The sequence below is a fragment of the Heterodontus francisci genome, chromosome 33 (genome assembly GCF_036365525.1).
Source record: "Heterodontus francisci isolate sHetFra1 chromosome 33, sHetFra1.hap1, whole genome shotgun sequence".
Taxonomy (NCBI): Eukaryota; Metazoa; Chordata; class Chondrichthyes; order Heterodontiformes; family Heterodontidae; genus Heterodontus; species Heterodontus francisci.
Window position 1 is genome coordinate 60325151 of NC_090403.1, and position 26367 is coordinate 60351517.

At 50.7% G+C, this 26367-nt stretch overlaps 1 protein-coding gene across 2 annotated transcripts in view; it reads left to right on the forward strand.

Moving 5' to 3' along the window:
• Positions 1-25859, forward strand: part of ramp2 (receptor (G protein-coupled) activity modifying protein 2) — a 49465-nt gene extending 23606 nt beyond the window's left edge. For both annotated transcript variants that reach the window (XM_068013049.1, XM_068013050.1), the window contains exons 2-4: positions 18889-19059; positions 22825-22939; positions 24032-25859. In XM_068013049.1, the coding sequence (XP_067869150.1) occupies positions 18889-19059; positions 22825-22939; positions 24032-24296 (551 nt within the window). In that variant the 3' untranslated portion in view covers positions 24297-25859. The remainder of the gene's footprint in view (positions 1-18888; positions 19060-22824; positions 22940-24031) is intronic.
• Positions 25860-26367: the final 508 nt, after the last annotated feature.

Sequence of the window (26367 nt, forward strand, 5' to 3'; positions counted from 1 at the left end):
TCCCAGTCCCTCATCTGTCCCACTGTCACTCTCCCAGTCATTCCTCCTTCCCACTGTCACTCTCTTAGTTCCTCCTCTGTCCCACTATCACTCTCCCAGTCACTCCTCTGTCCCTCTGTCAGTCTCCCAGTTCCTCCTCTGTCCCACTGTCACTCTCCAAGTTGCTCCTCTGTCCCACTATCACTCTCCCAGTCACTCTTCTGTCCCCTGTCACTCTCCCAGTCTCTTCTGTGTCCCACTGTCAGTCTGCCAGTTCCTCCTCTGTCCCACTGTCACTCTCCCTGTTCCTCCTCTGTCCCACGGTCACTCTCCCAGTTCCTCCTCTGTCCCACTGTCACTCTCCCAGTCATTCGTCTGTCCCACTGTCACTCTCCCATTTCCTCCTCTGTCCCACTGTCACTCTCCCATTTCCTCCTCTGTCCCACTGTCACTCTCCCAGTCCCTCCTCTGTCCCACTGTCACTCTCTCCCAGTCACTCCTCTGCCCCACTGTCACTCTCCCAGTCACTCCTCAGTCCCACTGTCACTCTCCTAGTCATTCCTCTGTCCCACTGTCACTCTCCAAGTCATTCCTCAGTCCGTGTCACTCTCCCAGTCATTCCTCTGTCCCATGTCACTCTCCCAGTTCCTCCTCTGTCCCACTGTCACTCTCCCAGTTCCTCCTCTGTCCCACTGTCACTCTCCCAGTCATTCCTCTGCCCCACTGTCACTCTCCCAGTCACTCCTCTTTCGCACTGTCCCTCTCCCAGTCACTCCTCTGTCCCACTGTCACTCTCCCAGTCATTCCTCTGTCCCACTGTCACTCTCCCAGTCACTCCTCTGTCCCACTGTCACTCTCCAGTCCCTCCTTTGTCCCACTGTCACTCTCCCAGTCATTCCTCTGTCCCACAGGCACTCTCCCAGTCCCTCCTCTGTCCCACTGTCACTCTCCCAGTCACTCCTCTGTCCCACTGTCACTCTCCCAGTTCCCCCTCTGTCCCACTGTCACACTCCCAGTCATTCCTCTGTCCCACTGTCACTCTCCCAGTCATTCCTCTGTCCAACTGTCACTCTCCCAGTTCCTCCTCTGTCCTCCTGTCACTCTCCCAGTCATTCCTCTGTCCCACTGTCACTCTCTTAGTTCCTCCTCTGTCCCACTATAACTCTCCCAGTCACTCCTCTGTCCCACTGTCACTCTCCAGTCCCTCCTCTGTCCCACTGTCACTCTCCCAGTCATTCCTCTGTCCCACTGTCACTCTTCCAGTTCCTCCTCTGTCCCACTGTCACTCTCCCAATCACTCCTCTGTCCCACTGGCACTCTCTCAGTTCCTCATCTGTCCCACTGTCACTCTCCAGTCCCTCCTTTGTCCCACTGTCACTCTCCCAGTCATTCCTCTGTCCCACTGTCACTCTCCCAGTCCCTCCTCTGTCCCACTGTCACTCTCCCAGTCATTCCTCTGTCCCACTGTCACTCTCCCTGTCACTCCTCTGTCCCACTGTCACTCTCCCAGTTCCCCCTCTGTCACACTGTCAGTCTCCCAGTCATTCCTCTGTTCAACTGTCACTCTCCCAGTTCCTCCTCAGTCCCACTGTCACTCTCCCAGTTCCTCCTCTGGCCCACTGTCACTCTCCCAGTCACTCCTCTGTCCCACTGTCACTCTCCCAGTTCCTCCTCTGTCCCACTGTCACTCTCCCAGTCCCTCATCTGTCCCACTGTCACTCTCCCAGTCATTCCTCCTTCCCACTGTCACTCTCTTAGTTCCTCCTCTGTCCCACTATCACTCTCCCAGTCACTCCTCTGTCCCTCTGTCAGTCTCCCAGTTCCTCCTCTGTCCCACTGTCACTCTCCAAGTTGCTCCTCTGTCCCACTATCACTCTCCCAGTCACTCTTCTGTCCCCTGTCACTCTCCCAGTCTCTTCTGTGTCCCACTGTCAGTCTGCCAGTTCCTCCTCTGTCCCACTGTCACTCTCCCTGTTCCTCCTCTGTCCCACGGTCACTCTCCCAGTTCCTCCTCTGTCCCACTGTCACTCTCCCAGTCATTCGTCTGTCCCACTGTCACTCTCCCATTTCCTCCTCTGTCCCACTGTCACTCTCCCATTTCCTCCTCTGTCCCACTGTCACTCTCCCAGTCCCTCCTCTGTCCCACTGTCACTCTCTCCCAGTCACTCCTCTGCCCCACTGTCACTCTCCCAGTCACTCCTCAGTCCCACTGTCACTCTCCTAGTCATTCCTCTGTCCCACTGTCACTCTCCAAGTCATTCCTCAGTCCGTGTCACTCTCCCAGTCATTCCTCTGTCCCATGTCACTCTCCCAGTTCCTCCTCTGTCCCACGGTCACTCTCCTAGTTCCTCCTCTGTCCCACTGTCACTCTCCCAGTCATTCGGCTTTCCCACGGTCACTCTCCCATTTCCTCCTCTGTCCCACTGTCACTCTCCAGTTCCTCTTCTGTCCCACTGTCACTCTCCCAGTCACTCCTCTGTCCCACTGTCACTCTCCTAGTCATTCCTCTGTCCCACTGTCACTCTCCCAGTCATTCCTCAGTCCAAGTGTCACTCTCCCAGTCATTCCTCTGTCCCACTGTCACTCTCCCAGTTCCTCCTCTGTCCCACTGTCACTCTCCTAGTCATTCCTCTGTCCCACTGTCACTCTCCCAGTCATTCCTCAGTCCAAGTGTCACTCTCCCAGTCATTCCTCAGTCCCACTGTCACTCTCCTAGTCATTCCTCTGTCCCACTGTCACTCTCCCAGTCATTCCTCAGTCCAAGTGTCACTCTCCCAGTCATTCCTCTGTCCCACTGTCACTCTCCTAGTCATTCCTCTGTCCCACTGTCACTCTCCCAGTCATTCCTCAGTCCAAGTGTCACTCCCAGTCATTCCTCTGTCCCACTGTCACTCTCCAGTTCCTCTTCTGTCCCACTGTCACTCTCCCAGTCACTCCTCTGTCCCACTGTCACTCTGCCAGTCCCTCCTCTGTCCCACTGTCACTCTCCCAATTCCTCCTCTGTCCCACTGTCACTCTCCCAATTCCTACTCTGTCCCACTGTCACTCTCCCAGCTCCTCCTCTGTCCCACTGTCACTCTCCCAGTCATTCCTCTATCCCACTGTCACTCTCCCGGTCACTCCCCTATCCCACTGTCACTCTCCCAGTCACTCCTCTGTTCCACTGTCACTCTCCCAGTCAATCCTCTGTCCCTCTGTCAGTCTCCCAGTCATTCCTCTGTTCAACTGTCACTCTCCCAGTTCCTCCTCAGTCCCACTGTCACTCTCCCAGTTCCCCCTCTGTCACACTGTCAGTCTCCCAGTCATTCCTCTGTTCAACTGTCACTCTCCCAGTTCCTCCTCAGTCCCACTGTCACTCTCCCAGTTCCTCCTCTGGCCCACTGTCACTCTCCCAGTCACTCCTCTGTCCCACTGTCACTCTCCCAGTTCCTCCTCTGTCCCACTGTCACTCTCCCAGTCCCTCGTCTGTCCCACTGTCACTCTCCCAGTCATTCCTCCTTCCCACTGTCACTCTCTTAGTTCCTCCTCTGTCCCACTATCACTCTCCCAGTCACTCCTCTGTCCCTCTGTCAGTCTCCCAGTTCCTCCTCTGTCCCACTGTCACTCTCCCAGTTGCTCCTCTGTCCCACTATCACTCTCCCAGTCACTCTTCTGTCCCCCTGTCACTCTCCCAGTCTCTTGTCTGTCCCACTGTCAGTCTGCCAGTTCCTCCTCTGTCCCACTGTCACTCTCCCTGTTCCTCCTCAGTCCCACGGTCACTCTCCCAGTTCCTCCTCTGTCCCACTGTCACTCTCCCAGTCATTCGTCTGTCCCACTGTCACTCTCCCATTTCCTCCTCTGTCCCACTGTCACTCTCCCAGTTCCTCCTCTGTCCCACTGTCACTCTCCCAGTCATTCCTCTGTCCCACTGTCACTCTCCCAGTCATTCCTCTGTCCCACTGTCACTCTCCCATTTCCACCTCTGTCCCACTGTCACTCTCCCAGTCCCTCCTCTGTCCCACTGTCATTCTCTCCCAGTCACTCCTCTGCCCCACTGTCACTCTCCCAGTCACTCCTCAGTCCCACTGTCACTCTCCTAGTCATTCCTCTGTCCCACTGTCACTCTCCCAGTCATTCCTCAGTCCGTGTCACTCTCCCAATCATTCCTCTGTCCCATGTCACTCTCCCAGTTCCTCCTCTGTCCCACGGTCACTCTCCCAGTTCCTCCTCTGTCCCACTGTCACTCTCCCAGTCATTCGGCTTTCCCACGGTCACTCTCCCATTTCCTCCTCTGTCCCACTGTCACTCTCCAGTTCCTCTTCTGTCCCACTGTCACTCTCCCAGTCACTCCTCTGTCCCACTGTCACTCTCCTAGTCATTCCTCTGTCCCACTGTCACTCTCCCAGTCATTCCTCAGTCCAAGTGTCACTCTCCCAGTCATTCCTCTGTCCCACTGTCACTCTCCCAGTTCCTCCTCTGTCCCACTGTCACTCTCCTAGTCATTCCTCTGTCCCACTGTCACTCTCCCAGTCATTCCTCAGTCCAAGTGTCACTCTCCCAGTCATTCCTCAGTCCCACTGTCACTCTCCTAGTCATTCCTCTGTCCCACTGTCACTCTCCCAGTCATTCCTCAGTCCAAGTGTCACTCTCCCAGTCATTCCTCTGTCCCACTGTCACTCTCCCAATCATTCCTCTGTCCCATGTCACTCTCCCAGTTCCTCCTCTGTCCCACGGTCACTCTCCCAGTTCCTCCTCTGTCCCACTGTCACTCTCCCAGTCATTCGGCTTTCCCACGGTCACTCTCCCATTTCCTCCTCTGTCCCACTGTCACTCTCCCAGTCACTCCTCTGTTCCACTGTCACTCTCCCAGTCAATCCTCTGTCCCTCTGTCAGTCTCCCAGTCATTCCTCTGTTCAACTGTCACTCTCCCAGTTCCTCCTCAGTCCCACTGTCACTCTCCCAGTTCCCCCTCTGTCACACTGTCAGTCTCCCAGTCATTCCTCTGTTCAACTGTCACTCTCCCAGTTCCTCCTCAGTCCCACTGTCACTCTCCCAGTTCCTCCTCTGGCCCACTGTCACTCTCCCAGTCACTCCTCTGTCCCACTGTCACTCTCCCAGTTCCTCCTCTGTCCCACTGTCACTCTCCCAGTCCCTCGTCTGTCCCACTGTCACTCTCCCAGTCATTCCTCCTTCCCACTGTCACTCTCTTAGTTCCTCCTCTGTCCCACTATCACTCTCCCAGTCACTCCTCTGTCCCTCTGTCAGTCTCCCAGTTCCTCCTCTGTCCCACTGTCACTCTCCCAGTTGCTCCTCTGTCCCACTATCACTCTCCCAGTCACTCTTCTGTCCCCCTGTCACTCTCCCAGTCTCTTGTCTGTCCCACTGTCAGTCTGCCAGTTCCTCCTCTGTCCCACGGTCACTCTCCCTGTTCCTCCTCTGTCCCACGGTCACTCTCCCAGTTCCTCCTCTGTCCCACTGTCACTCTCCCAGTCATTCGTCTGTCCCACTGTCACTCTCCCATTTCCTCCTCTGTCCCACTGTCACTCTCCCAGTTCCCCCTCTGTCCCACTGTCACTCTCCCAGTCATTCCTCTGTCCCACTGTCACTCTCCCAGTCATTCCTCTGTCCCACTGTCACTCTCCCATTTCCTCCTCTGTCCCACTGTCACTCTCCCAGTCCCTCCTCTGTCCCACTGTCATTCTCTCCCAGTCACTCCTCTGCCCCACTGTCACTCTCCCAGTCACTCCTCAGTCCCACTGTCACTCTCCTAGTCATTCCTCTGTCCCACTGTCACTCTCCCAGTCATTCCTCAGTCCGTGTCACTCTCCCAATCATTCCTCTGTCCCATGTCACTCTCCCAGTTCCTCCTCTGTCCCACGGTCACTCTCCCAGTTCCTCCTCTGTCCCACTGTCACTCTCCAGTTCCTCTTCTGTCCCACTGTCACTCTCCCAGTCACTCCTCTGTCCCACTGTCACTCTCCTAGTCATTCCTCTGTCCCACTGTCACTCTCCCAGTCATTCCTCAGTCCAAGTGTCACTCTCCCAGTCATTCCTCTGTCCCACTGTCACTCTTTAGTTCCTCCTCTGTCCCACTGTCACTCTCCTAGTCATTCCTCTGTCCCACTGTCACTCTCCCAGTCATTCCTCAGTCCAAGTGTCACTCTCCCAGTCATTCCTCAGTCCCACTGTCACTCTCCTAGTCATTCCTCTGTCCCACTGTCACTCTCCCAGTCATTCCTCAGTCCAAGTGTCACTCTCCCAGTCATTCCTCTGTCCCACTGTCACTCTCCTAGTCATTCCTCTGTCCCACTGTCACTCTCCCAGTTCCTCCTCTGTCCCACTGTCACTCTCCCAGTCATTCCTCAGTCCAAGTGTCACTCTCCCAGTCATTCCTCAGTCCCACTGTCACTCTCCTAGTCATTCCTCTGTCCCACTGTCACTCTCCCAGTCATTCCTCAGTCCAAGTGTCACTCCCAGTCATTCCTCTGTCCCACTGTCACTCTCCAGTTCCTCTTCTGTCCCACTGTCACTCTCCCAGTCACTCCTCTGTCCCACTGTCACTCTGCCAGTCCCTCCTCTGTCCCACTGTCACTCTCCCAATTCCTCCTCTGTCCCACTGTCACTCTCCCAATTCCTACTCTGTCCCACTGTCACTCTCCCAGTTCCTCTTCTGTCCCACTGTCACTCTCCCAGTCATTCCTCTATCCCACTGTCACTCTCCCGGTCACTCCCCTATCCCACTGTCACTCTCCCAGTCACTCCTCTGTTCCACTGTCACTCTCCCAGTCACTCCTCTGTCCCACTGTCACTCTCCCAGTCCCTCATCTGTCGCACTGTCACTCTCCCAGTTTCTCCTCTATCCCACTGTCACTCTCCAGTCCCTCCTCTGTCCCACTTTCACTATCCCAGTTCCTCCTCTGTCCCACTGTCACTCTCCCAGTCATTCCTCTGCCCCACTGTCACTCTCCCAGTCACTCCTCTTTCGCACTGTCACTCTCCCAATCACTCCTCTGTCCCACTGGCACTCTCCCAGTTCCTCATCTGTCCCACTGTCACTCTCCAGTCCCTCCTTTGTCCCACTGTCACTCTCCCAGTCATTCCTCTGTCCCACTGTCACTCTCCCAGTCCCTCCTCTGTCCCACTGTCACTCTCCCAGTCATTCCTCTGTCCCACTGTCACTCTCCCAGTTCCCCCTCTGTCACACTGTCAGTCTCCCAGTCATTCCTCAGTTCAACTGTCACTCTCCCAGTTCCTCCTCGGTCCCACTGTCACTCTCCCAGTTCCTCCTCTGGCCCACTGTCACTCTCCCAGTCACTCCTCTGTCCCACTGTCACTCTCCCAGTTCCTCCTCTGTCCCACTGTCACTCTCCCAGTCCCTCGTCTGTCCCACTGTCACTCTCCCAGTCATTCCTCCTTCCCACTGTCACTCTCTTAGTTCCTCCTCTGTCCCACTATCACTCTCCCAGTCACTCCTCTGTCCCACTGTCAGTCTCCCAGTTCCTCCTCTGTCCCACTGTCACTCTCCCAGTCCCTCGTCTGTCCCACTGTCACTCTCCCAGTCATTCCTCCTTCCCACTGTCACTCTCTTAGTTCCTCCTCTGTCCCACTATCACTCTCCCAGTCACTCCTCTGTCCCCCTGTCACTCTCTCAGTCTCTTCTCTGTCCCACTGTCAGTCTCCCAGTTCCTCCTCTGTCCCACTGTCACTCTCCCTGTTCCTCCTCTGTCCCACGGTCACTCTCCCAGTTCCTCCTCTGTCCCACTGTCACTCTCCCAGTCACTCCTCAGTCCCACTGTCACTCTCCTAGTCATTCCTCTGTCCCACTGTCACTCTCCCAGTCATTCCTCAGTCCGTGTCACTCTCCCAGTCATTCCTCTGTCCCATGTCACTCTCCCAGTTCCTCCTCTGTCCCACTGTCACTCTTCCAGTTCCTCCTCTGTCCCACTGTCACTCTCCCAATCACTCCTCTGTCCCACTGGCACTCTCTCAGTTCCTCATCTGTCCCACTGTCACTCTCCAGTCCCTCCTTTGTCCCACTGTCACTCTCCCAGTCATTCCTCTGTCCCACTGTCATTCTCCCAGTCCCTCCTCTGTCCCACTGTCACTCTCCCAGTCATTCCTCTGTCCCACTGTCACTCTCCCAGTCACTCCTCTGTCCCACTGTCACTCTCCCAGTTCCCCCTCTGTCACACTGTCAGTCTCCCAGTCATTCCTCTGTTCAACTGTCACTCTCCCAGTTCCTCCTCAGTCCCACTGTCACTCTCCCAGTTCCTCCTCTGGCCCACTGTCACTCTCCCAGTCACTCCTCTGTCCCACTGTCACTCTCCCAGTTCCTCCTCTGTCCCACTGTCACTCTCCCAGTCCCTCGTCTGTCCCACTGTCACTCTCCCAGTCATTCCTCCTTCCCACTGTCACTCTCTTAGTTCCTCCTCTGTCCCACTATCACTCTCCCAGTCACTCCTCTGTCCCTCTGTCAGTCTCCCAGTTCCTCCTCTGTCCCACTGTCACTCTCCCAGTTGCTCCTCTGTCCCACTATCACTCTCCCAGTCACTCTTCTGTCCCCCTGTCACTCTCCCAGTCATTCCTCTGTCCCACTGTCACTCTCCCATTTCCTCCTCTGTCCCACTGTCACTCTCCCAGTCCCTCCTCTGTCCCACTGTCATTCTCTCCCAGTCACTCCTCTGCCCCACTGTCACTCTCCCAGTCACTCCTCAGTCCCACTGTCACTCTCCTAGTCATTCCTCTGTCCCACTGTCACTCTCCCAGTCATTCCTCAGTCCGTGTCACTCTCCCAGTCATTCCTCTGTCCCATGTCACTCTCCCAGTTCCTCCTCTGTCCCACTGTCACTCTCCCAGTCATTCGGCTTTCCCACGGTCACTCTCCCATTTCCTCCTCTGTCCCACTGTCACTCTCCAGTTCCTCTTCTGTCCCACTGTCACTCTCCCAGTCACTCCTCTGTCCCACTGTCACTCTCCTAGTCATTCCTCTGTCCCACTGTCACTCTCCCAGTCATTCCTCAGTCCAAGTGTCACTCTCCCAGTCATTCCTCAGTCCCACTGTCACTCTCCTAGTCATTCCTCTGTCCCACTGTCACTCTCCCAGTTCCTCCTCTGTCCCACTGTCACTCTCCTAGTCATTCCTCTGTCCCACTGTCACTCTCCCAGTCATTCCTCAGTCCAAGTGTCACTCTCCCAGTCATTCCTCAGTCCCACTGTCACTCTCCTAGTCATTCCTCTGTCCCACTGTCACTCTCCCAGTCATTCCTCAGTCCAAGTGTCACTCTCCCAGTCATTCCTCTGTCCCACTGTCACTCTCCTAGTCATTCCTCTGTCCCACTGTCACTCTCCCAGTCATTCCTCAGTCCGTGTCACTCTCCCAGTCATTCCTCTGTCCCATGTCAATCTCCCAGTTCCTCCTCTGTCCCACTGTCACTCTCCCAGTCATTCGGCTTTCCCACGGTCACTCTCCCATTTCCTCCCTGTCCCACTGTCACTCTCCAGTTCCTCTTCTGTCCCACTGTCACTCTCCCAGTCACTCCTCTGTCCCACTGTCACTCTCCTAGTCATTCCTCTGTCCCACTGTCACTCTCCCAGTCATTCCTCAGTCCAAGTGTCACTCTCCCAGTCATTCCTCTGTCCCACTGTCACTCTCCCAGTTCCTCCTCTGTCCCACTGTCACTCTCCTAGTCATTCCTCTGTCCCACTGTCACTCTCCCAGTCATTCCTCAGTCCAAGTGTCACTCTCCCAGTCATTCCTCAGTCCCACTGTCACTCTCCTAGTCATTCCTCTGTCCCACTGTCACTCTCCCAGTCATTCCTCAGTCCAAGTGTCACTCTCCCAGTCATTCCTCTGTCCCACTGTCACTCTCCTAGTCATTCCTCTGTCCCACTGTCACTCTCCCAGTCATTCCTCAGTCCAAGTGTCACTCCCAGTCATTCCTCTGTCCCACTGTCACTCTCCAGTTCCTCTTCTGTCCCACTGTCACTCTCCCAGTCACTCCTCTGTCCCACTGTCACTCTGCCAGTCCCTCCTCTGTCCCACTGTCACTCTCCCAATTCCTCCTCTGTCCCACTGTCACTCTCCCAATTCCTACTCTGTCCCACTGTCTCTCTCCCAGTTCCTCCTCTGTCCCACTGTCACTCTCCCAGTCATTCCTCTATCCCACTGTCACTCTCCCGGTCACTCCCCTATCCCACTGTCACTCTCCCAGTCACTCCTCTGTTCCACTGTCACTCTCCCAGTCACTCCTCTGTCCCTCTGTCAGTCTCCCAGTCATTCATCTGTTCAACTGTCACTGTCCCAGTTCCTCCTCAGTCCCACTGTCACTCTCCCAGTTCCCCCTCTGTCACACTGTCAGTCTCCCAGTCATTCCTCTGTTCAACTGTCACTCTCCCAGTTCCTCCTCAGTCCCACTGTCACTCTCCCAGTTCCTCCTCTGGCCCACTGTCTCTCTCCCAGTCACTCCTCTGTCCCACTGTCACTCTCCCAGTTCCTCCTCTGTCCCACTGTCACTCTCCCAGTCCCTCGTCTGTCCCACTGTCACTCTCCCAGTCATTCCTCCTTCCCACTGTCACTCTCTTAGTTCCTCCTCTGTCCCACTATCACTCTCCCAGTCACTCCTCTGTCCCTCTGTCAGTCTCCCAGTTCCTCCTCTGTCCCACTGTCACTCTCCCAGTTGCTCCTCTGTCCCACTATCACTCTCCCAGTCACTCTTCTGTCCCCCTGTCACTCTCCCAGTCTCTTGTCTGTCCCACTGTCAGTCTGCCAGTTCCTCCTCTGTCCCACTGTCACTCTCCCAGTCATTCGTCTGTCCCACTGTCACTCTCCCATTTCCTCCTCTGTCCCACTGTCACTCTCCCAGTTCCTCCTCTGTCCCACTGTCACTCTCCCAGTCATTCCTCTGTCCCACTGTCACTCTCCCATTTCCTCCTCTGTCCCACTGTCACTCTCCCAGTCCCTCCTCTGTCCCACTGTCACTCTCTCCCAGTCACTCCTCTGCCCCACTGTCACTCTCCCAGTCACTCCTCAGTCCCACTGTCACTCTCCTAGTCATTCCTCTGTCCCACTGTCACTCTCCCAGTCATTCCTCAGTCCGTGTCACTCTCCCAGTCATTCCTCTGTCCCATGTCACTCTCCCAGTTCCTCCTCTGTCCCACGGTCACTCTCCCAGTTCCTCCTCTGTCCCACTGTCACTCTCCCAGTCATTCGGCTTTCCCACGGTCACTCTCCCATTTCCTCCCCTGTCCCACTGTCACTCTCCAGTTCCTCTTCTGTCCCACTGTCACTCTCCCAGTCACTCCTCTGTCCCACTGTCACTCTCCTAGTCATTCCTCTGTCCCACTGTCACTCTCCCAGTCATTCCTCAGTCCAAGTGTCACTCTCCCAGTCATTCCTCTGTCCCACTGTCACTCTCCCAGTTCCTCCTCTGTCCCACTGTCACTCTCCTAGTCATTCCTCTGTCCCACTGTCACTCTCCCAGTCATTCCTCAGTCCAAGTGTCACTCTCCCAGTCATTCCTCAGTCCCACTGTCACTCTCCTAGTCATTCCACTGTCCCACTGTCACTCTCCCAGTCATTCCTCAGTCCAAGTGTCACTCTCCCAGTCATTCCTCTGTCCCACTGTCACTCTCCTAGTCATTCCTCTGTCCCACTGTCACTCTCCCAGTCATTCCTCAGTCCAAGTGTCACTCCCAGTCATTCCTCTGTCCCACTGTCACTCTCCAGTTCCTCTTCTGTCCCACTGTCGCTCTCCCAGTCACTCCTCTGTCCCACTGTCACTCTGCCAGTCCCTCCTCTGTCCCACTGTCACTCTCCCAATTCCTCTTCTGTCCCACTGTCACTCTCCCAATTCCTACTCTGTCCCACTGTCACTCTCCCAGTTCCTCCTCTGTCCCACTGTCACTCTCCCAATCATTCCTCTATCCCACTGTCACTCTCCCGGTCACTCCCCTATCCCACTGTCACTCTCCCAGTCACTCCTCTGTTCCACTGTCACTCTCCCAGTCACTCCTCTGTCCCACTGTCACTCTCCCAGTCCCTCATCTGTCGCACTGTCACTCTCCCAGTTTCTCCTCTATCCCACTGTCACTCTCCAGTCCCTCCTCTGTCCCACTTTCACTATCCCAGTTCCTCCTCTGTCCCACTGTCACTCTCCCAGTCATTCCTCTGCCCCACTGTCACTCTCCCAGTCACTCCTCTTTCGCACTGTCACTCTCCCAATCACTCCTCTTTCCCACTGGCACTCTCCCAGTTCCTCATCTGTCCCACTGTCACTCTCCAGTCCCTCCTTTGTCCCACTGTCACTCTCCCAGTCATTCCTCTGTCCCACTGTCACTCTCCCAGTCCCTCCTCTGTCCCACTGTCACTCTCCCAGTCATTCCTCTGTCCCACTGTCACTGTCCCAGTCACTCCTCTGTCCCACTGTCACTCTCCCAGTTCCCCCTCTGTCACACTGTCAGTCTCCCAGTCATTCCTCAGTTCAACTGTCACTCTCCCAGTTCCTCCTCGGTCCCACTGTCACTCTCCCAGTTCCTCCTCTGGCCCACTGTCACTCTCCCAGTCACTCCTCTGTCCCACTGTCACTCTCCCAGTTCCTCCTCTGTCCCACTGTCACTCTCCCAGTCCCTCGTCTGTCCCACTGTCACTCTCCCAGTCATTCCTCCTTCCCACTGTCACTCTCTTAGTTCCTCCTCTGTCCCACTATCACTCTCCCAGTCACTCCTCTGTCCCACTGTCAGTCTCCCAGTTCCTCCTCTGTCCCACTGTCACTCTCCCAGTCACTCCTCTGTCCCCCTGTCACTCTCCCAGTCTCTTCTCTGTCCCACTGTCAGTCTCCCATTTCCTCCTCTGTCCCACTGTCACTCTCCCTGTTCCTCCTCTGTCCCACGGTCACTCTCCCAGTTCCTCCTCTGTCCCACTGTCACTCTCCCAGTCACTCCTCAGTCCCACTGTCACTCTCCTAGTCATTCCTCTGTCCCACTGTCACTCTCCCAGTTCCTCCTCTGTCCCACTGTCACTCTCCCAGTCATTCGTCTGTCCCACGGTCACTCTCCCATTTCCTCCTCTGTCCCACTGTCACTCTCCAGTTCCTCTTCTGTCCCACTGTCACTCTCCCAGTCACTCCTCTGTCCCACTGTCACTCTCCTAGTCATTCCTCTGTCCCACTGTCACTCTCCCAGTCATTCCTCAGTCCAAGTGTCACTCTCCCAGTCATTCCTCTGTCCCACTGTCACTCTCCCAGTTCCTCCTCTGTCCCACTGTCACTCTCCTAGTCATTCCTCTGTCCCACTGTCACTCTCCCAGTCATTCCTCAGTCCAAGTGTCACTCTCCCAGTCATTCCTCAGTCCCACTGTCACTCTCCTAGTCATTCCTCTGTCCCACTGTCACTCTCCCAGTCATTCCTCAGTCCAAGTGTCACTCTCCCAGTCATTCCTCTGTCCCACTGTCACTCTCCTAGTCATTCCTCTGTCCCACTGTCACTCTCCCAGTTTCTCCTCTATCCCACTGTCACTCTCCAGTCCCTCCTCTGTCCCACTTTCACTCTCCCAGTTCCTCCTCTGTCCCACTGTCACTCTCCCAGTCATTCCTCTGCCCCACTGTCACTCTCCCAGTCACTCCTCTTTCGCACTGTCACTCTCCCAGTCACTCCTCTGTTCAACTGTCACTCTCCCAGTTCCTCCTCGGTCCCACTGTCACTCTCCCAGTTCCTCCTCTGGTTCACTGTCACTCTCCCAGTCACTCCTCTGTCCCACTGTCACTCTCCCAGTTCCTCCTCTGTCCCACTGTCACTCTCCCAGTTCCTCCTCTGTCCCACTGTCACTCTCCCAGTCATTCCTCCTTCCCACTTTCACTCTCTTAGTTCCTCCTCTGTCCCACTATCACTCTCCCAGTCACTCCTCTGTCCCACTGTCAGTCTCCCAGTTCCTCCTCTGTCCCACTGTCACTCTCCCAGTTCCTCGTCTGTCTCACTATCACTCTCCCAGTCACTCCTCTGTCCTCCTGTCACTCTCCCAGTCTCTTCTCTGTCCCACTGTCAGTCTCCCAGTTCCTCCTCTGTCCCACTGTCACTCTCCCAGTTCCTCCTCTGTCCCACTGTCACTCTCCCTGTTCCTCCTCTGTCCCACTGTCACTCTCCCAGTTCCTCCTCTGTCCCACGGTCACTCTCCCAGTTCCTCCTCTGTCCCACTGTCACTCTCCCTGTTCCTCCTCTGTCCCACTGTCACTCTCCCAGTCATTCCTCTGTCCCACTGTCACTCTCCCAGTCATTCCTCTGTCCCACTGTCACTCTCCCATTTCCTCCTCTGTCCCACTGTCACTCTCCCAGTTCCTCCTCTGTCCCACTGTCACTCTCCCAGTCATTCCTCTGTCCCACTGTCACTCTCCCAGTCATTCCTCTGTCCCACTGTCACTCTCCCAGTTCCTCCTCTGTCCCACTGTCACTCTCCCAGTCATTCCTCTGTCCCACTGTCACTCTCCCAGTCCCTCCTCTTTCCCACCGTCACGCTACCATTTCTTCTGATTCATTTGGAGTCATTTTAACCCACAAAAATGGTAGGTTTGGGTCAATTGGGAAGTTCAGAGGTGAATAAATTTCAAACAGGCATCCAAGCTGCCTTGAACCCACCCATTTCCAGATTAAGATTGGGTGGCCAATTCACTCTCAAGAGGCGGGTCAGTCATTGAAACCTTTTAAGGAAATTGTGAACCTTCATTTGAACAATGTTTTGATTTTTAACTCATGCTGGCCTGGTTTCCCGGGCCTCGAGATACTGGACATGTTTTAGCAGGCAAGAAGGGAGCAGATCCATCGCTTAAGTTTCATTCCAGCCCTGATAATGGGCCTGGAGGAACAGGAGCTCAACCTCATTACCCTGTTATTCCCCACCTACAGGAACTCCCACCTCCATTCTCCCCCAACCTCCACCCTCACCAGACACCCCATGATCTCCCCGTGCTCTGTCATCTTCCCCAAACCCCATTTTCATCTATCCCCACAACCATACTCCACCCAGCCAACCCCATGCCCCATGACCCCTCTCTCTAGCCTCCCCACCCCCCACCCCCCCAGCACTAAACCTACCTGTTGTACAGCAGGAACCTGGGGAAAAATTCAAACCTACCTTGGTCTTGAAATTTCATGGTGTTTGATGAACCCCACATTTCTAGTTTTCCCAACTATAACTGCTCCCCGCTCCAAAACTACACTCCTGTTAATATTGGGACCTGACTCTCTTCTTTCTGAAGGGGGAGGGTGAACAGCCAGAGGTTGTGGTACACATCGGTACCAACGACATAGGCAGGAAGAGTGATGAGGTCCTGCAGGGGGAGTTTCGGAAGTTAGGTAGAAAGTTAAAAGACAGGACCTCTCGGGTAGTAATCTCGGGATTACTCCCTGTGCCACGTGCCAGTGAGGCTAGAAATAGGAAGATAGTGCAGCTAAACACGTGGCTGAACAGCTGGTGAAGGAGGGAGGGTTTCAGATATCTGGACCATTGGGATCTCTTCAGGGACAGATGGGACCTGTACAAGAAGGACGGGTTGCATCTAAACTGGAGGGGCACAAACATCCTGGCTGCGAGGTTTGCTAGCGTCACTCGGGAGGGTTTAAACTAGTGTGGCAGGGGGGTGGGAACCAGAGTAGTAGGAAAGCTAGTGAAATAAATGAGGGGGAACTAGTAAATAAGGCCAGTAAGACTAAGAGGAAGAGCAGGCAGGGAGATGTTGCTGAGCACAGCGGGACTGGTGGTCTGAAGTGCATTTGTTTCAATGCGAGAAGTATAACAGGTAAGGCAAATGAACTTAGAGCTTGGATTAGTACTTGGAACTATGATGTTGTTGCTATTACAGAGACTTGGTTGAGGGAAGGGCAGGATTGGCAGCTAAATGTTCCAGGATTTAGAAGCTTCAGGCGGGATAGAGGGGGATGTAAAAGGGGTGGGGGAGTTGCATTACTTGTTAAGGAGAATATCACAGCTGTACTGCGGGAGGACACCTCAGAGGGGTCATGCAGCGAGGCAATATGGGTGGAGCTCAGGAATAGGAAGGGTGCAGTCACGATGTTGGGGGTTTACTACAGACCTCCCAACAGCCAGCGGGAGGTAGAGGAGCAGATATGTAGACAGATTTTGGAAAGATGTAAAGGTAACAGGGTTGTAGTGGTGGGTGATTTTAACTTCCCCTATATTGACTGGGACTCACTTAGTGCTAGGGGTTTGGATGGGGCAGAATTTGTAAGGAGCATCCAGGAGGGCTTCTTGAAACAGTATGTAGATAGTCCAACTAGGGATGGGGCCGTACTGGACCTGGTATTGGGGAATGGGCCCGGCCAGGTGGTCGAAGGTTCAGTCGGGGAGCATTTCCGGAACAGTGTCCATAATTCCGTAAGTTTTAAGGTACTTGTGGATAAGGATAAGAGTAGTCCGCGGGTGAAGGTGCTAAATTGGGGGAAGGCAAATTATAACAATATTAGGCAGGAACTGAAGAATTTAGATTGGGGGCGGCTGTTTGAGGGTAAATCAACATCTGACATGTGGGAGTCTTTCAAATGTTAGTTGATTAGAATCCAGGACCAGCATGTTCCTGTGAGGAAGAAGGATAAGTTTGGCAAGTTTCGGGAACCTTGGATAACGCGGGATATTGTGAGCCTAGTCAAAAAGAAAAAGGAAGCATTCGTAAGGGCTGGAAGGCTAGGAACAGACGAATCCCTTGAGGAATATAAAGACAGTAGGAAGGAACTTAAGCAAGGCGTCAGGAGGGCTAAAAGGGGTCATGAAAAGTCATTGGCAAACAGGACTAAGGAGAATCCCAAGGCTTTTTATACGTATATAAAGAGCAAGAGGGTAACCAGGGAAATGGTTGGCCCACTCAAGGACAGAGAAGGGAATCTACGTGTGGAGCCAGAGGAAATGGGCGAGGTACTAAATGAGTACTTTGCATCAGTATTCACCAAAGAGAAGGACTTGGTGGATGATGAGCCCAGGGAAGGGAGTGTAGATAGTCTGGGTCATCTCATTATCAAAAAGGAGGAGGTGTTGGGTGTCTTGCAAAGCATTAAGGTAGATCAGTCCCCAAGGCCTGATGGGATCTACCCCAGAATACTGAGGGAGGCAAGGGAAGAAATTGCTGGGGCCTTGACAGAAATCTTTGCATCCTCATTGGCTACAGGTGAGGTCCCAGAGGACTGGAGAATAGCCAATGTTGTTCCTTTGTTTAAGAAGGGTAACAAGGATAATCCAGGAAATTATAGGCCGATGAGCCTAATGTCAGTGGTAGGGAAATTATTAGGGAGGATTCTTCGGGACAGGATTTACTCCCATTTGGAAACAAACAAACTTATTAACGAGAGGCAGCATTCTTTTGTGAAAGGGAGGTCGTGTCTCACTAATTTGATTGAGTTTTTTGAGGAAGTGACAAAGATGATTGATGAAGGAAGGGCAGTGGATGTTATCTCTATGGACTTCAGTAATGCCTTTGACAAGGTCCCTCATGGCAGACTGGTACAAAAGGTGAAGTCACACGGGATCAGAGGTGAGCTGGCAAGATGGATACAGAACTGGCTCAGTCATAGAAGACAGAGGGTAGCAGTGGAAGGGTGCTTTTCTGAATGGAGGGCTGTGACTAGTGGTGTTCCGCAGGGATCAGTGCTGGGACCTTTGCTGTTTATAATATATATAAATGATTTGGAGGAAAATATAGCTGGTCTGAAGTTTGCGGATGACACAAAGGTTGGTGGAGTTGCGGATAGTGATGAGGATTGTCAGAGGATACAGCAGGATATAGATCGGTTGGAGACTTGGGCAGAGAAATGGCAGATGGAGTTTAATCCGGACAAATGTGAGGTAATGCATTTTGGAAGATCTAATGCAGGTGGGAAGTATACAGTAAATGGCAGAACCCTTAGGAGTATTGACAGGCAGAGAGATCTGGGCGTACAGGTCCACAGGTCACTGAAAGTGGCTATGCAGGTGGATAAGGTAGTCAAGAAAGCATACGGCATGCTTGCCTTCATCGGTCGGGGCATAGAGTATAAAAATTGGCAAGTCATGCTGCAGCTGTACAGAACTTTAGTTCAGCCACACTTAGAATATTGCGTGCAATTCTGGTCGCCACACTACCAGAAGGACGTGGAGGCTTTGGAGAGGGTACAGAAGAGGTTTACCAGGATGTTGCCTGGTCTGGAGGGCATTAGCTATGAGGAGAGGTTGGAAAAACTCGGATTGTTTTCACTGGAACGATGGAGGTGGAGGGGCGACATGATAGAGGTTTATAAAGTTATGAGCGGCATGGACAGAGTGGATAGTCAGAAGCTTTTTCCCAGGGTGGAAGAGTCAGTTACTAAGGGACATAGATTTAAGGTGCGAGGGGCAAAGTTTAGATGGGATGTGCGAGGCAAGTTCTTTACACAGAGGGTGGTGAGTGCCTGGAACTTGCTGCCAGGGGAGGTGGTGGAAGCAGGTACGATAGCGACGTTTAAGAGGCATCTTGACAAATACATGAATAGGATGGGAATAGAGGGATATGGTCCCCGGAAGTGCGGAAGGTGTTAGTTTAGGCAGGCATCAAGATCGGCGCAGACTTGGAGGGCCGAATGGCCTGTTCCTGTGCTGTACTGTTCTTTGTTCTTTGTTCTTTCCTCACTCTATCCCTTGGTCTATGTTAAGTCCCTCTGTCAGTCCCTCTATTCCATCATCACTCTCAATCCCTCTGTTTGTGATTTTCCCCTTCCTCCTATCAATGTGCCTCTGTCTATCCTTGTGTTTGACTCTCTAAGTTATTGTTATTCCGATGTTGTTCCCACTGATGAAAAAAAGCAATATTTTTGTATTTAATGTGATGAATTGTAATGTTGCTTTTGACTTTCACTATTTAAATATCATTTTAAATATTATTACTGCATTCATAAAAGTGACATCTCTCCTCATATTCTCAGTTTTCGCTGAACCCATGATCAGCAACAGCAGCCTACACCAATTTAATACAACGATGGATCCAGGCTCCACTACAGCACCAGGATCCCATTCCATCCCTGTGCCAAAGCCAGAATACACGATGGGATATACAGAGCAAGAAAATATCAATAACAATGACAGCAAGCTAGAGGGTGAGTGTGGCATCTGCTTTCAGATTAAAACCCTCCCTGTATCTAATCTATATAAACTGGAAATAGTTACATTGTCTAACAGGACATGACAAGTTCAGAATCCATTGCCCGTGGAACTGGTCAGAGAGTGATTCGCGCTATCTTTGACTTGTTCCAATCAATAATGTCATTTGAGGTCCTATGATCTTGTTTGGATAGAAAGAGGGACTTTCACTTTATCACCAAGGCATACATCAGGGTCCGACAAACACATGTGATGAATTACTTGTTGATTTGTTTTGGAAGTTTGGTTCAGGGATGAATGCTGGCCACTGGGAGAATTCACTTTTGTTGTTTTTGAATCATGCTATAGGATCTGTTCATTTATCTAAAAACAGGTAGATAAGGCCTTGGTTTAGTATCTCATGCCAAAGGATCTTTGACAGTGCAGCAATCCTTCAGTACAATGTGGCTTAAAAATGGTGAGGACTGGGTGCTTAATATAGAAGGATATAAAGTGTTCAGAAAAGATGGAGAAGGGAAAAAGGGAGGTGGGGTTCCAGTACTGATTAGGGAAGACATTGTCGATTTGGAAAGGGAGGATGTCCTTGAGGGGGCAAAGATACAATCCATTTGGTTAGAGTTGAGGAGCAAAAAGGGTACAATCACACTACTGGGGATATTCTATAAGCCTCCAGATCGTGAGAAAGTGATAGAGGAGAAAATCTGCAGGGAACTCACAGAGATGTTCAAGAACCATAGAGTGGTGATATTGGGGGAATTTAATTATCCAAATATCAATTGGCAGATTTTAGAGTAAAGGGTAAGGAGGGGGAGGAATTTCTGAAATGTGTTCAGGAGAACTTCCTTGATCAGTATGTTCTCAGCCCAACCAGAAAGGGTGTATTGCTGGATCTGGTGTTGGGAAATGAGATGGGCCAAGTGGACCAAGTGTCTGTTGGGAAGCACTTGGGTAAGAATGATCATTGTATTATAAGGTTTAGACTATTAATGCAGAAAAGCAAGTATTGAAATAACGTTGAACATCTAGATTGGAAGAGGGCTAATTTCAATGTCGTGAGAAGGGATCTAGCCAGGATAAAATGGAACCAAAGAGGACAGGAAGAGCTGTATCGGAACAATGGGTTATTTTAAGGAAGAGATGCTTCAGGTACAGACTAGGTACATTCCAACAAGAGTAAAAGGTAAGGGAACAAATAACAGGATTCCTTAGATGATGAGGGAGAGAGAGATTATGATGAAACAAAATAAGTGGCTGCATGATGGTGAATTCTTCAAGTGAGAACCAGGCTATATACAACAGGTTGAGAGGAAAGGTGAAGAGGAAAATTAGACTGATAAAGAGACTTGATGGGCCTAATGGCCTCCTTCTGAGCTGTAAATGACTCTGTGACTCTATTAACAGATCCTGGTGGGAAGATTAAACCTACAATCTTGTAACTCAAACATTAGAGTGTCATCACTGAGCCGAATGGATTTTCTTGCAATGCTTTGCTATCCATATAAATCTACATCGACCACACCCTCTCTCCTTACTTTCATTTTCTTCTAAAAATTCTATCAGGTTCGTCAAACATGACTTGCCCTAACAAATCCATGTTGACTAGCTCTGATCATCTTTGCCCTTCTAAGTGTTCATGTAACCACATAATTATGGTCTGCAGTAATAGGAACATAGGAACAGGAGTAGGCCATTCAGCCCATCGAGTCTGCTCCAATGTTCAGTACAATCATGGTTGATCATCTACCTCAACGGCACTTTCCCGTGCTCTCTCTCCATATCCCTTGATGTCATTTGCTTCCAAAAAGCTATTGATTTCTATCTTGAACATGCTCAATGATTGAGCTTCCACAGCCCTCCCAGGTAGAGAATTCCAAAGATTCACAACCCTCTGAGTGAAAAAAATCTCCCTCATCTCAGTCTTAAATGGCCTGTCCCTTATTCTGAGACTGTGTCCCCTGGTTCTAGACTCACCAGCCAGGGGAAACATCCTATCCATATTTACCCTGTCACACCCTGTAAGAATTTTGTAAGTTTCAATGAGATCACCTCTCATTCTCTGAAACTCTAGAGAAAACAGGCCCAGTTTCCTCCATGTCTCCTCATAAGACAATCCCGTCATCCCAGGGATTAGTCTGGTGAACCTCGGTTTCACTCCCTCTAGGGCAAATATATCCTTCTTTCGATGAGGAGACCAAAACTATACACAATACTCCAGGTGTGGTCTCACCAAGGCGCTATACAATTGCAGCAAGACATCTTTACTACTGTACTCAAATTCCCTTGTGATGAAGGCCAACATAACATTTGTCTTTCTAATTGCTTGCTGCATGTGCATGGTAGCTTTTAGTGACTCATGAACAAGGACGCCCAGGTCTCTTTAGACATCAACACTTCCCAACCTCTCACCATTTAAGAAATATTCTATCTCTCTGTTTTTTCTACCAAAGTGGATAACGTCACACTTATTCACATTATATTCCATCTGCCATATTCTTGCCCATTCACTTAGCCTGTCCAAGTCCCCTCGAAGCCTCCTTGCATCCTCCGCACAACTAATATTCCCACCTAGTTTTGTGTCATCAGCAGTTTTGGAAATATTACATTTGGTTTCCAAATCTAAATCATTTGTATAGATTGTGAACAGCTGTGGCCCAAGTACTGATCCTTGTAGTACCCCACTAGTAACAGCCTGCCATCCTGAGAATGACTCATTTATTCCTACTCTCTGCTTTCTGTCTGTTAACCAATTCTCAATCCATACCAGTATTTTACCCCCAATCCCATGTGCTCTAATTTTGTTTACTAACCTCCTGTGTGGGACCTTATCAAAAGCCTTCTGAAAATCCAAATACATCACATCCACTGGTTCTCCTTTAGCTATGTTACAAGTAACATCCTCAAAAACCTCGAACAGGTTTGTCAAACATGTTTTCCCTTTCATAAATCCATGTTTATGCCCAATCAGATCATTATTTTCCAAGTGTCCAGTTATCTCATCATTTATAACAGATTCTAACATTTTCCCAGTACTGATGTCAAACTAATAGGTGTGTAGTTCTCCATTCTCCCTCTCCCTCCCTTCTTAAATGGTGATCAATGAATGGTTGTCTGTTCTATTTCTGTGCCCCTATTTGAACAGAGGTGTGAGATTTGCCACTTTTGGCCAAACTCCATCACTAATGAATTGTGAGAAGTTATGGTTACTTCCTGCATGAATTTCTCACTCACCTCCTTCAGAATTATGGAGCACATGCCATCTGTTCTAGGACGCACCCTCATCCCTTTTAGAACTGTTTCCTTACTATATACAATGGTTAAAGGAAAGGTAGGACTGATCAGAGACGATAAGGGAAATTTTCTCCTGGAGAATGGAGGAATGGCACCCACAGTAAATGAAGCTTATGCCTTAGTGTTTCCAGAGAGGAAGAGCTGAATCAGGGGATAAGGTTACTACAGATACGAAAATAGCCTATCTCTCATATATGTCCCTTCTGAATTATATTCCACCCCCTCCCCCCCATCATATCCCCTCTCTCTGTCAGATCCCCCACTCAGTTGAATTCCCCTGACTTTCTGTTATATTCCTTCCTCTCAGTTATCTGCCCCACTCTCTGTTATATTCCCCCCAACTCTGGCCTATCCCCATCCCAGTTACATTCCCCTCTCTCAGTTGACAAGATTTTCTAAAGGAAAGGGTTCTTATTTCTTCAGCTGTTGCTGTGCCAGTGGTTGTAATGCCTGTCCATTTACTCACTCATTAGGCAACTACATGGATTATTTGTTCAACATTACTTATGGATATTGTGGCAAAAGATTTGAAGAACAGATTGAGAAGATTGGACATCAGCAGTGGTGCAATTGGACGGCAATTGATCGGTGGGTGACTGTGAAAATAAAGCTTGATTCTATAAAGCTACACTTTGCTTCATTGACAGCACTAGACAGGGTCACTGTTTATTCAGGGTGAGGATCACTCACTGTGTAACTGGACAGAGTCACTGTTTATTCAGGGTGAGGATCACTCACTGTGTAACTGGACAGAGTCACTGATTATTCAGGGTGAGGGTCACTCACTGTGTAACTGTACAGAGTCACTGTTTATTCAGGGTAAGAGTTTAATCCGGACAAATGTGAGGTAATGCATGTTGGAAGGTCTAATGCAGGTGGGAGGTATACAGTAAATGGCAGAACCCTTCGGAGTATTGACCGGCAGAGAGATCTGGGCGTACAGGTCCACAGGTCACTGCAAGTGGATACGGTAGTCAAGAAGGCATACGGCATGCTTGCCTTCATCGGTCAGGGCATAGAGTATAAAAATTGGCAAGTCATGTTGCAGCTGTACAGAACCTTAGTTAGGCCACACTTAGAATATTACGTGCAATTCTGGTCGCCACACTACCAGAAGGACGTGGAGGCTTTGGAGAGGGTACAGAGGAGGTTTACCAGGATGTTGCCTGGTCTGGAGGGCATTAGCTATGAGGAGAGGTTGGAAAAACTCGGATTGTTTTCACTGGAATGACGGAGGTGGAGGGGCGACATGATAGAGGTTTACAAAGTTATGAGCGGCATGGACAGAGTGGATAGTCAGAAGCTTTTTCCCAGGGTGGAAGAGTCAGTTACTTGGGGACATAGGTTTAAGGTGAGAGGGGCAAAGTTTAGAGGGGATGTGCGAGGCAAGTTCTTTACACAGAGGGTGGTGAGTGCCTGGAACTTGCTGCCGGGGGAGGTGGTGGAAGCAGGTACGATAGCAACGTTTAAGAGGCATCTTGACAAATACATGAATAGGATGGGAATAGAGGGATATGGGCCCCGGAAGTGCAGAAGGTGTTAGTTTAGGCAGGCATCAAGATCGGCGCAGACTTGGAGGGCCGAATGGCCTGTTCCTGTGCTGTACTGTTCTTTGTTCTTTGTCACTCACTGTGTAACTGTTCAGGTTTATACACTAATCTCTTCTCCTCTTTCCTTCAGACTTTACAGTTCGCTGACTTTTTGCTCGGAGTCTGTAATGGAACATGTCGGTTCCTATTGGCCAAATGAAGTTGGCGAAAATTTAATAATTCTGATGCATAGTCGTTACTTTAAGTACTGCAGCATGGAGGAAAATCGGGTTTTGATCGACCCTCCTGAAAACACTGTGCTGGGGCTGGTCATGGCTCCAATCTGTATCATTCCCATCATGGTGACACTGGTGGTGTGGTGCAGCAAAAACAGTGAAGCCAACACCAAAAAATAGATGTGCCCTTTATATCCATCTATATTTATAATTCCTTTTATCCAACCTGAATTCCTGTTATCCCATCCTGTTTTTCATTTCAATATCCAATCTGTTTGGAATTACCATTACTCCATCGTGTTTCTAACTCCTGTTATCCCATCCTGTTTATATTTTCCATTATCCTTCCCATAATCCAATCCTATTCATGTTCCATTGTGCTCTGCCATGTTTCACTGTTTATCGTATCAAACTTTCTCTCCACCTCTTCAAACTTTCTGCAGCCTTTGACATGGTTAACCATGTCATCCTCCTCCAAAGCCTCTGATCCATTCGAGTCATCCGAGTGGAACAGCTCTCATTGGCTCCCAATGTTTCTATCCAGTCATAGCCAGAGAATCTACAATAATGGGTTTTCTTTCCACTCTCTCATTATTATTTCTACACACACCCTCCTACATTATCTGCATGCTGCCCCTCATCAATATTAACTGCAGACATGGGGTCATCTTCCACATGTAGGACATCCAGTTCTATGTGACTACCACATTATCACTTTACTGAACCTCTCCACTGCCTTTGTGTTGTCACACTGTTTATCTGATATCCATTCTTGGATGAGCTACAATTTCCTCCAATTAAACATTGGGAAGACTGAAATCATTGACATCTGTAATTCTATACCCTCATCATCGACTCCATTGCTCTCCCTGGTCACTGTTTGAGGCCGAACCTTGGCATCCTATCTGACCCCAAGATCAGCTTCCAACCACATTCACTTCATCATTATGACCACCTATTTCCACCAACATAACTTCACCTGTCTCCATCCCTGTCTCAGCTCATCTGCTGCTGAAATCCTCATTCATGCCTTTTGTTAACTCTAGACTTAACTATTCCAATGCGTTCCTGTCTGGCCTCCCACATTCTACCCTCTGTATACTTGACCTCATCCAAAACGTTGCTAACACGCACCAAGTCCTGTTCACCCATCACCCTTGTGTTTGCTGACCTACACTCGTTCTTGGTCCCCCAATACCTCAAATTTAAAATTCTCATCTTTGTGTTTAAATCTCTCCATGGCCTCACCCTTCCTTATCTTGGTTACCTCCTCCAGCCTTACAACCCTCTTACTCTCAGCACAAAAATCAGCATGTGTCTGACTGGCCTCTTGTGAGGCCCCCATTCTTTCACCCTATGCCTTCAGCCAACCAGTACCTAAGCTCTGGAAAACCCTCCTGAAGCTAATTTGCCTTTGCATCTCCCTCTCTTTCCTTTATGACCCTTCTTAAAAGTCAACTCTTTGATCAAGTGGTTGGTCACCTGTCCTAATGACCTGTTCTTTGGATCTTTGTTCATTTTTCCTTTCCAACTCTGTAGCACATCAGCCTTTTCTTCATTAAAGACTCTGTATAAATTCAGATGTTGTTGTCACTGTGGATCTTCAGATCAGTTGAAATTTATTGTCGTTGGGATCGCGTGTCATGACTTCATGCAGAAGATATGGTACAATGAATACCTACTCCAAATCATCAGATCTGATGGCTTTGTCTACAACAGAATAAATGGAAACTTTCCCTCAAACTCTGTCATGTACTTTATTTCCTTATCTCCTGCAATTAGAGTTTGAATAGACCTGTTTGGGCAGGACACGGAATGGAAGTGCTGAGTATGGATTTGGCAGGAACTCAACACATTGCAAAATCCAACAACAGTCAGATTTTCAGGCCTTGAGTTCTGAGGGTGACAGTATATCCTATAGTATACCTGGACATACGGTACATGTGCTATACTACACCCAAATGCTACAGTATATGGTGTCTACACTTGGGATCAGGGTCAACATTCCAGTGGGCTAGATGTCAGTTGGGAGGCGGTAAGGCAATGGGTGGGAGAGCTGTTTTGAGTTGGGAAACCCTCAGGTCCTTTGCCAGCAGGCCGCAGCCAGAGAGCGGAGAAGAAGGAGGGAGAGATTGGAAAGGTTGGGGAGTGGTAGGGAAGATTGAAGGCCTGTGGAGGAGATGATGAAAGTTGGTGAGGGATGGTGGTTGGAAGGTTTGGGGAGAAGTTGGGAGAGTTGGGGGTGTTTGGA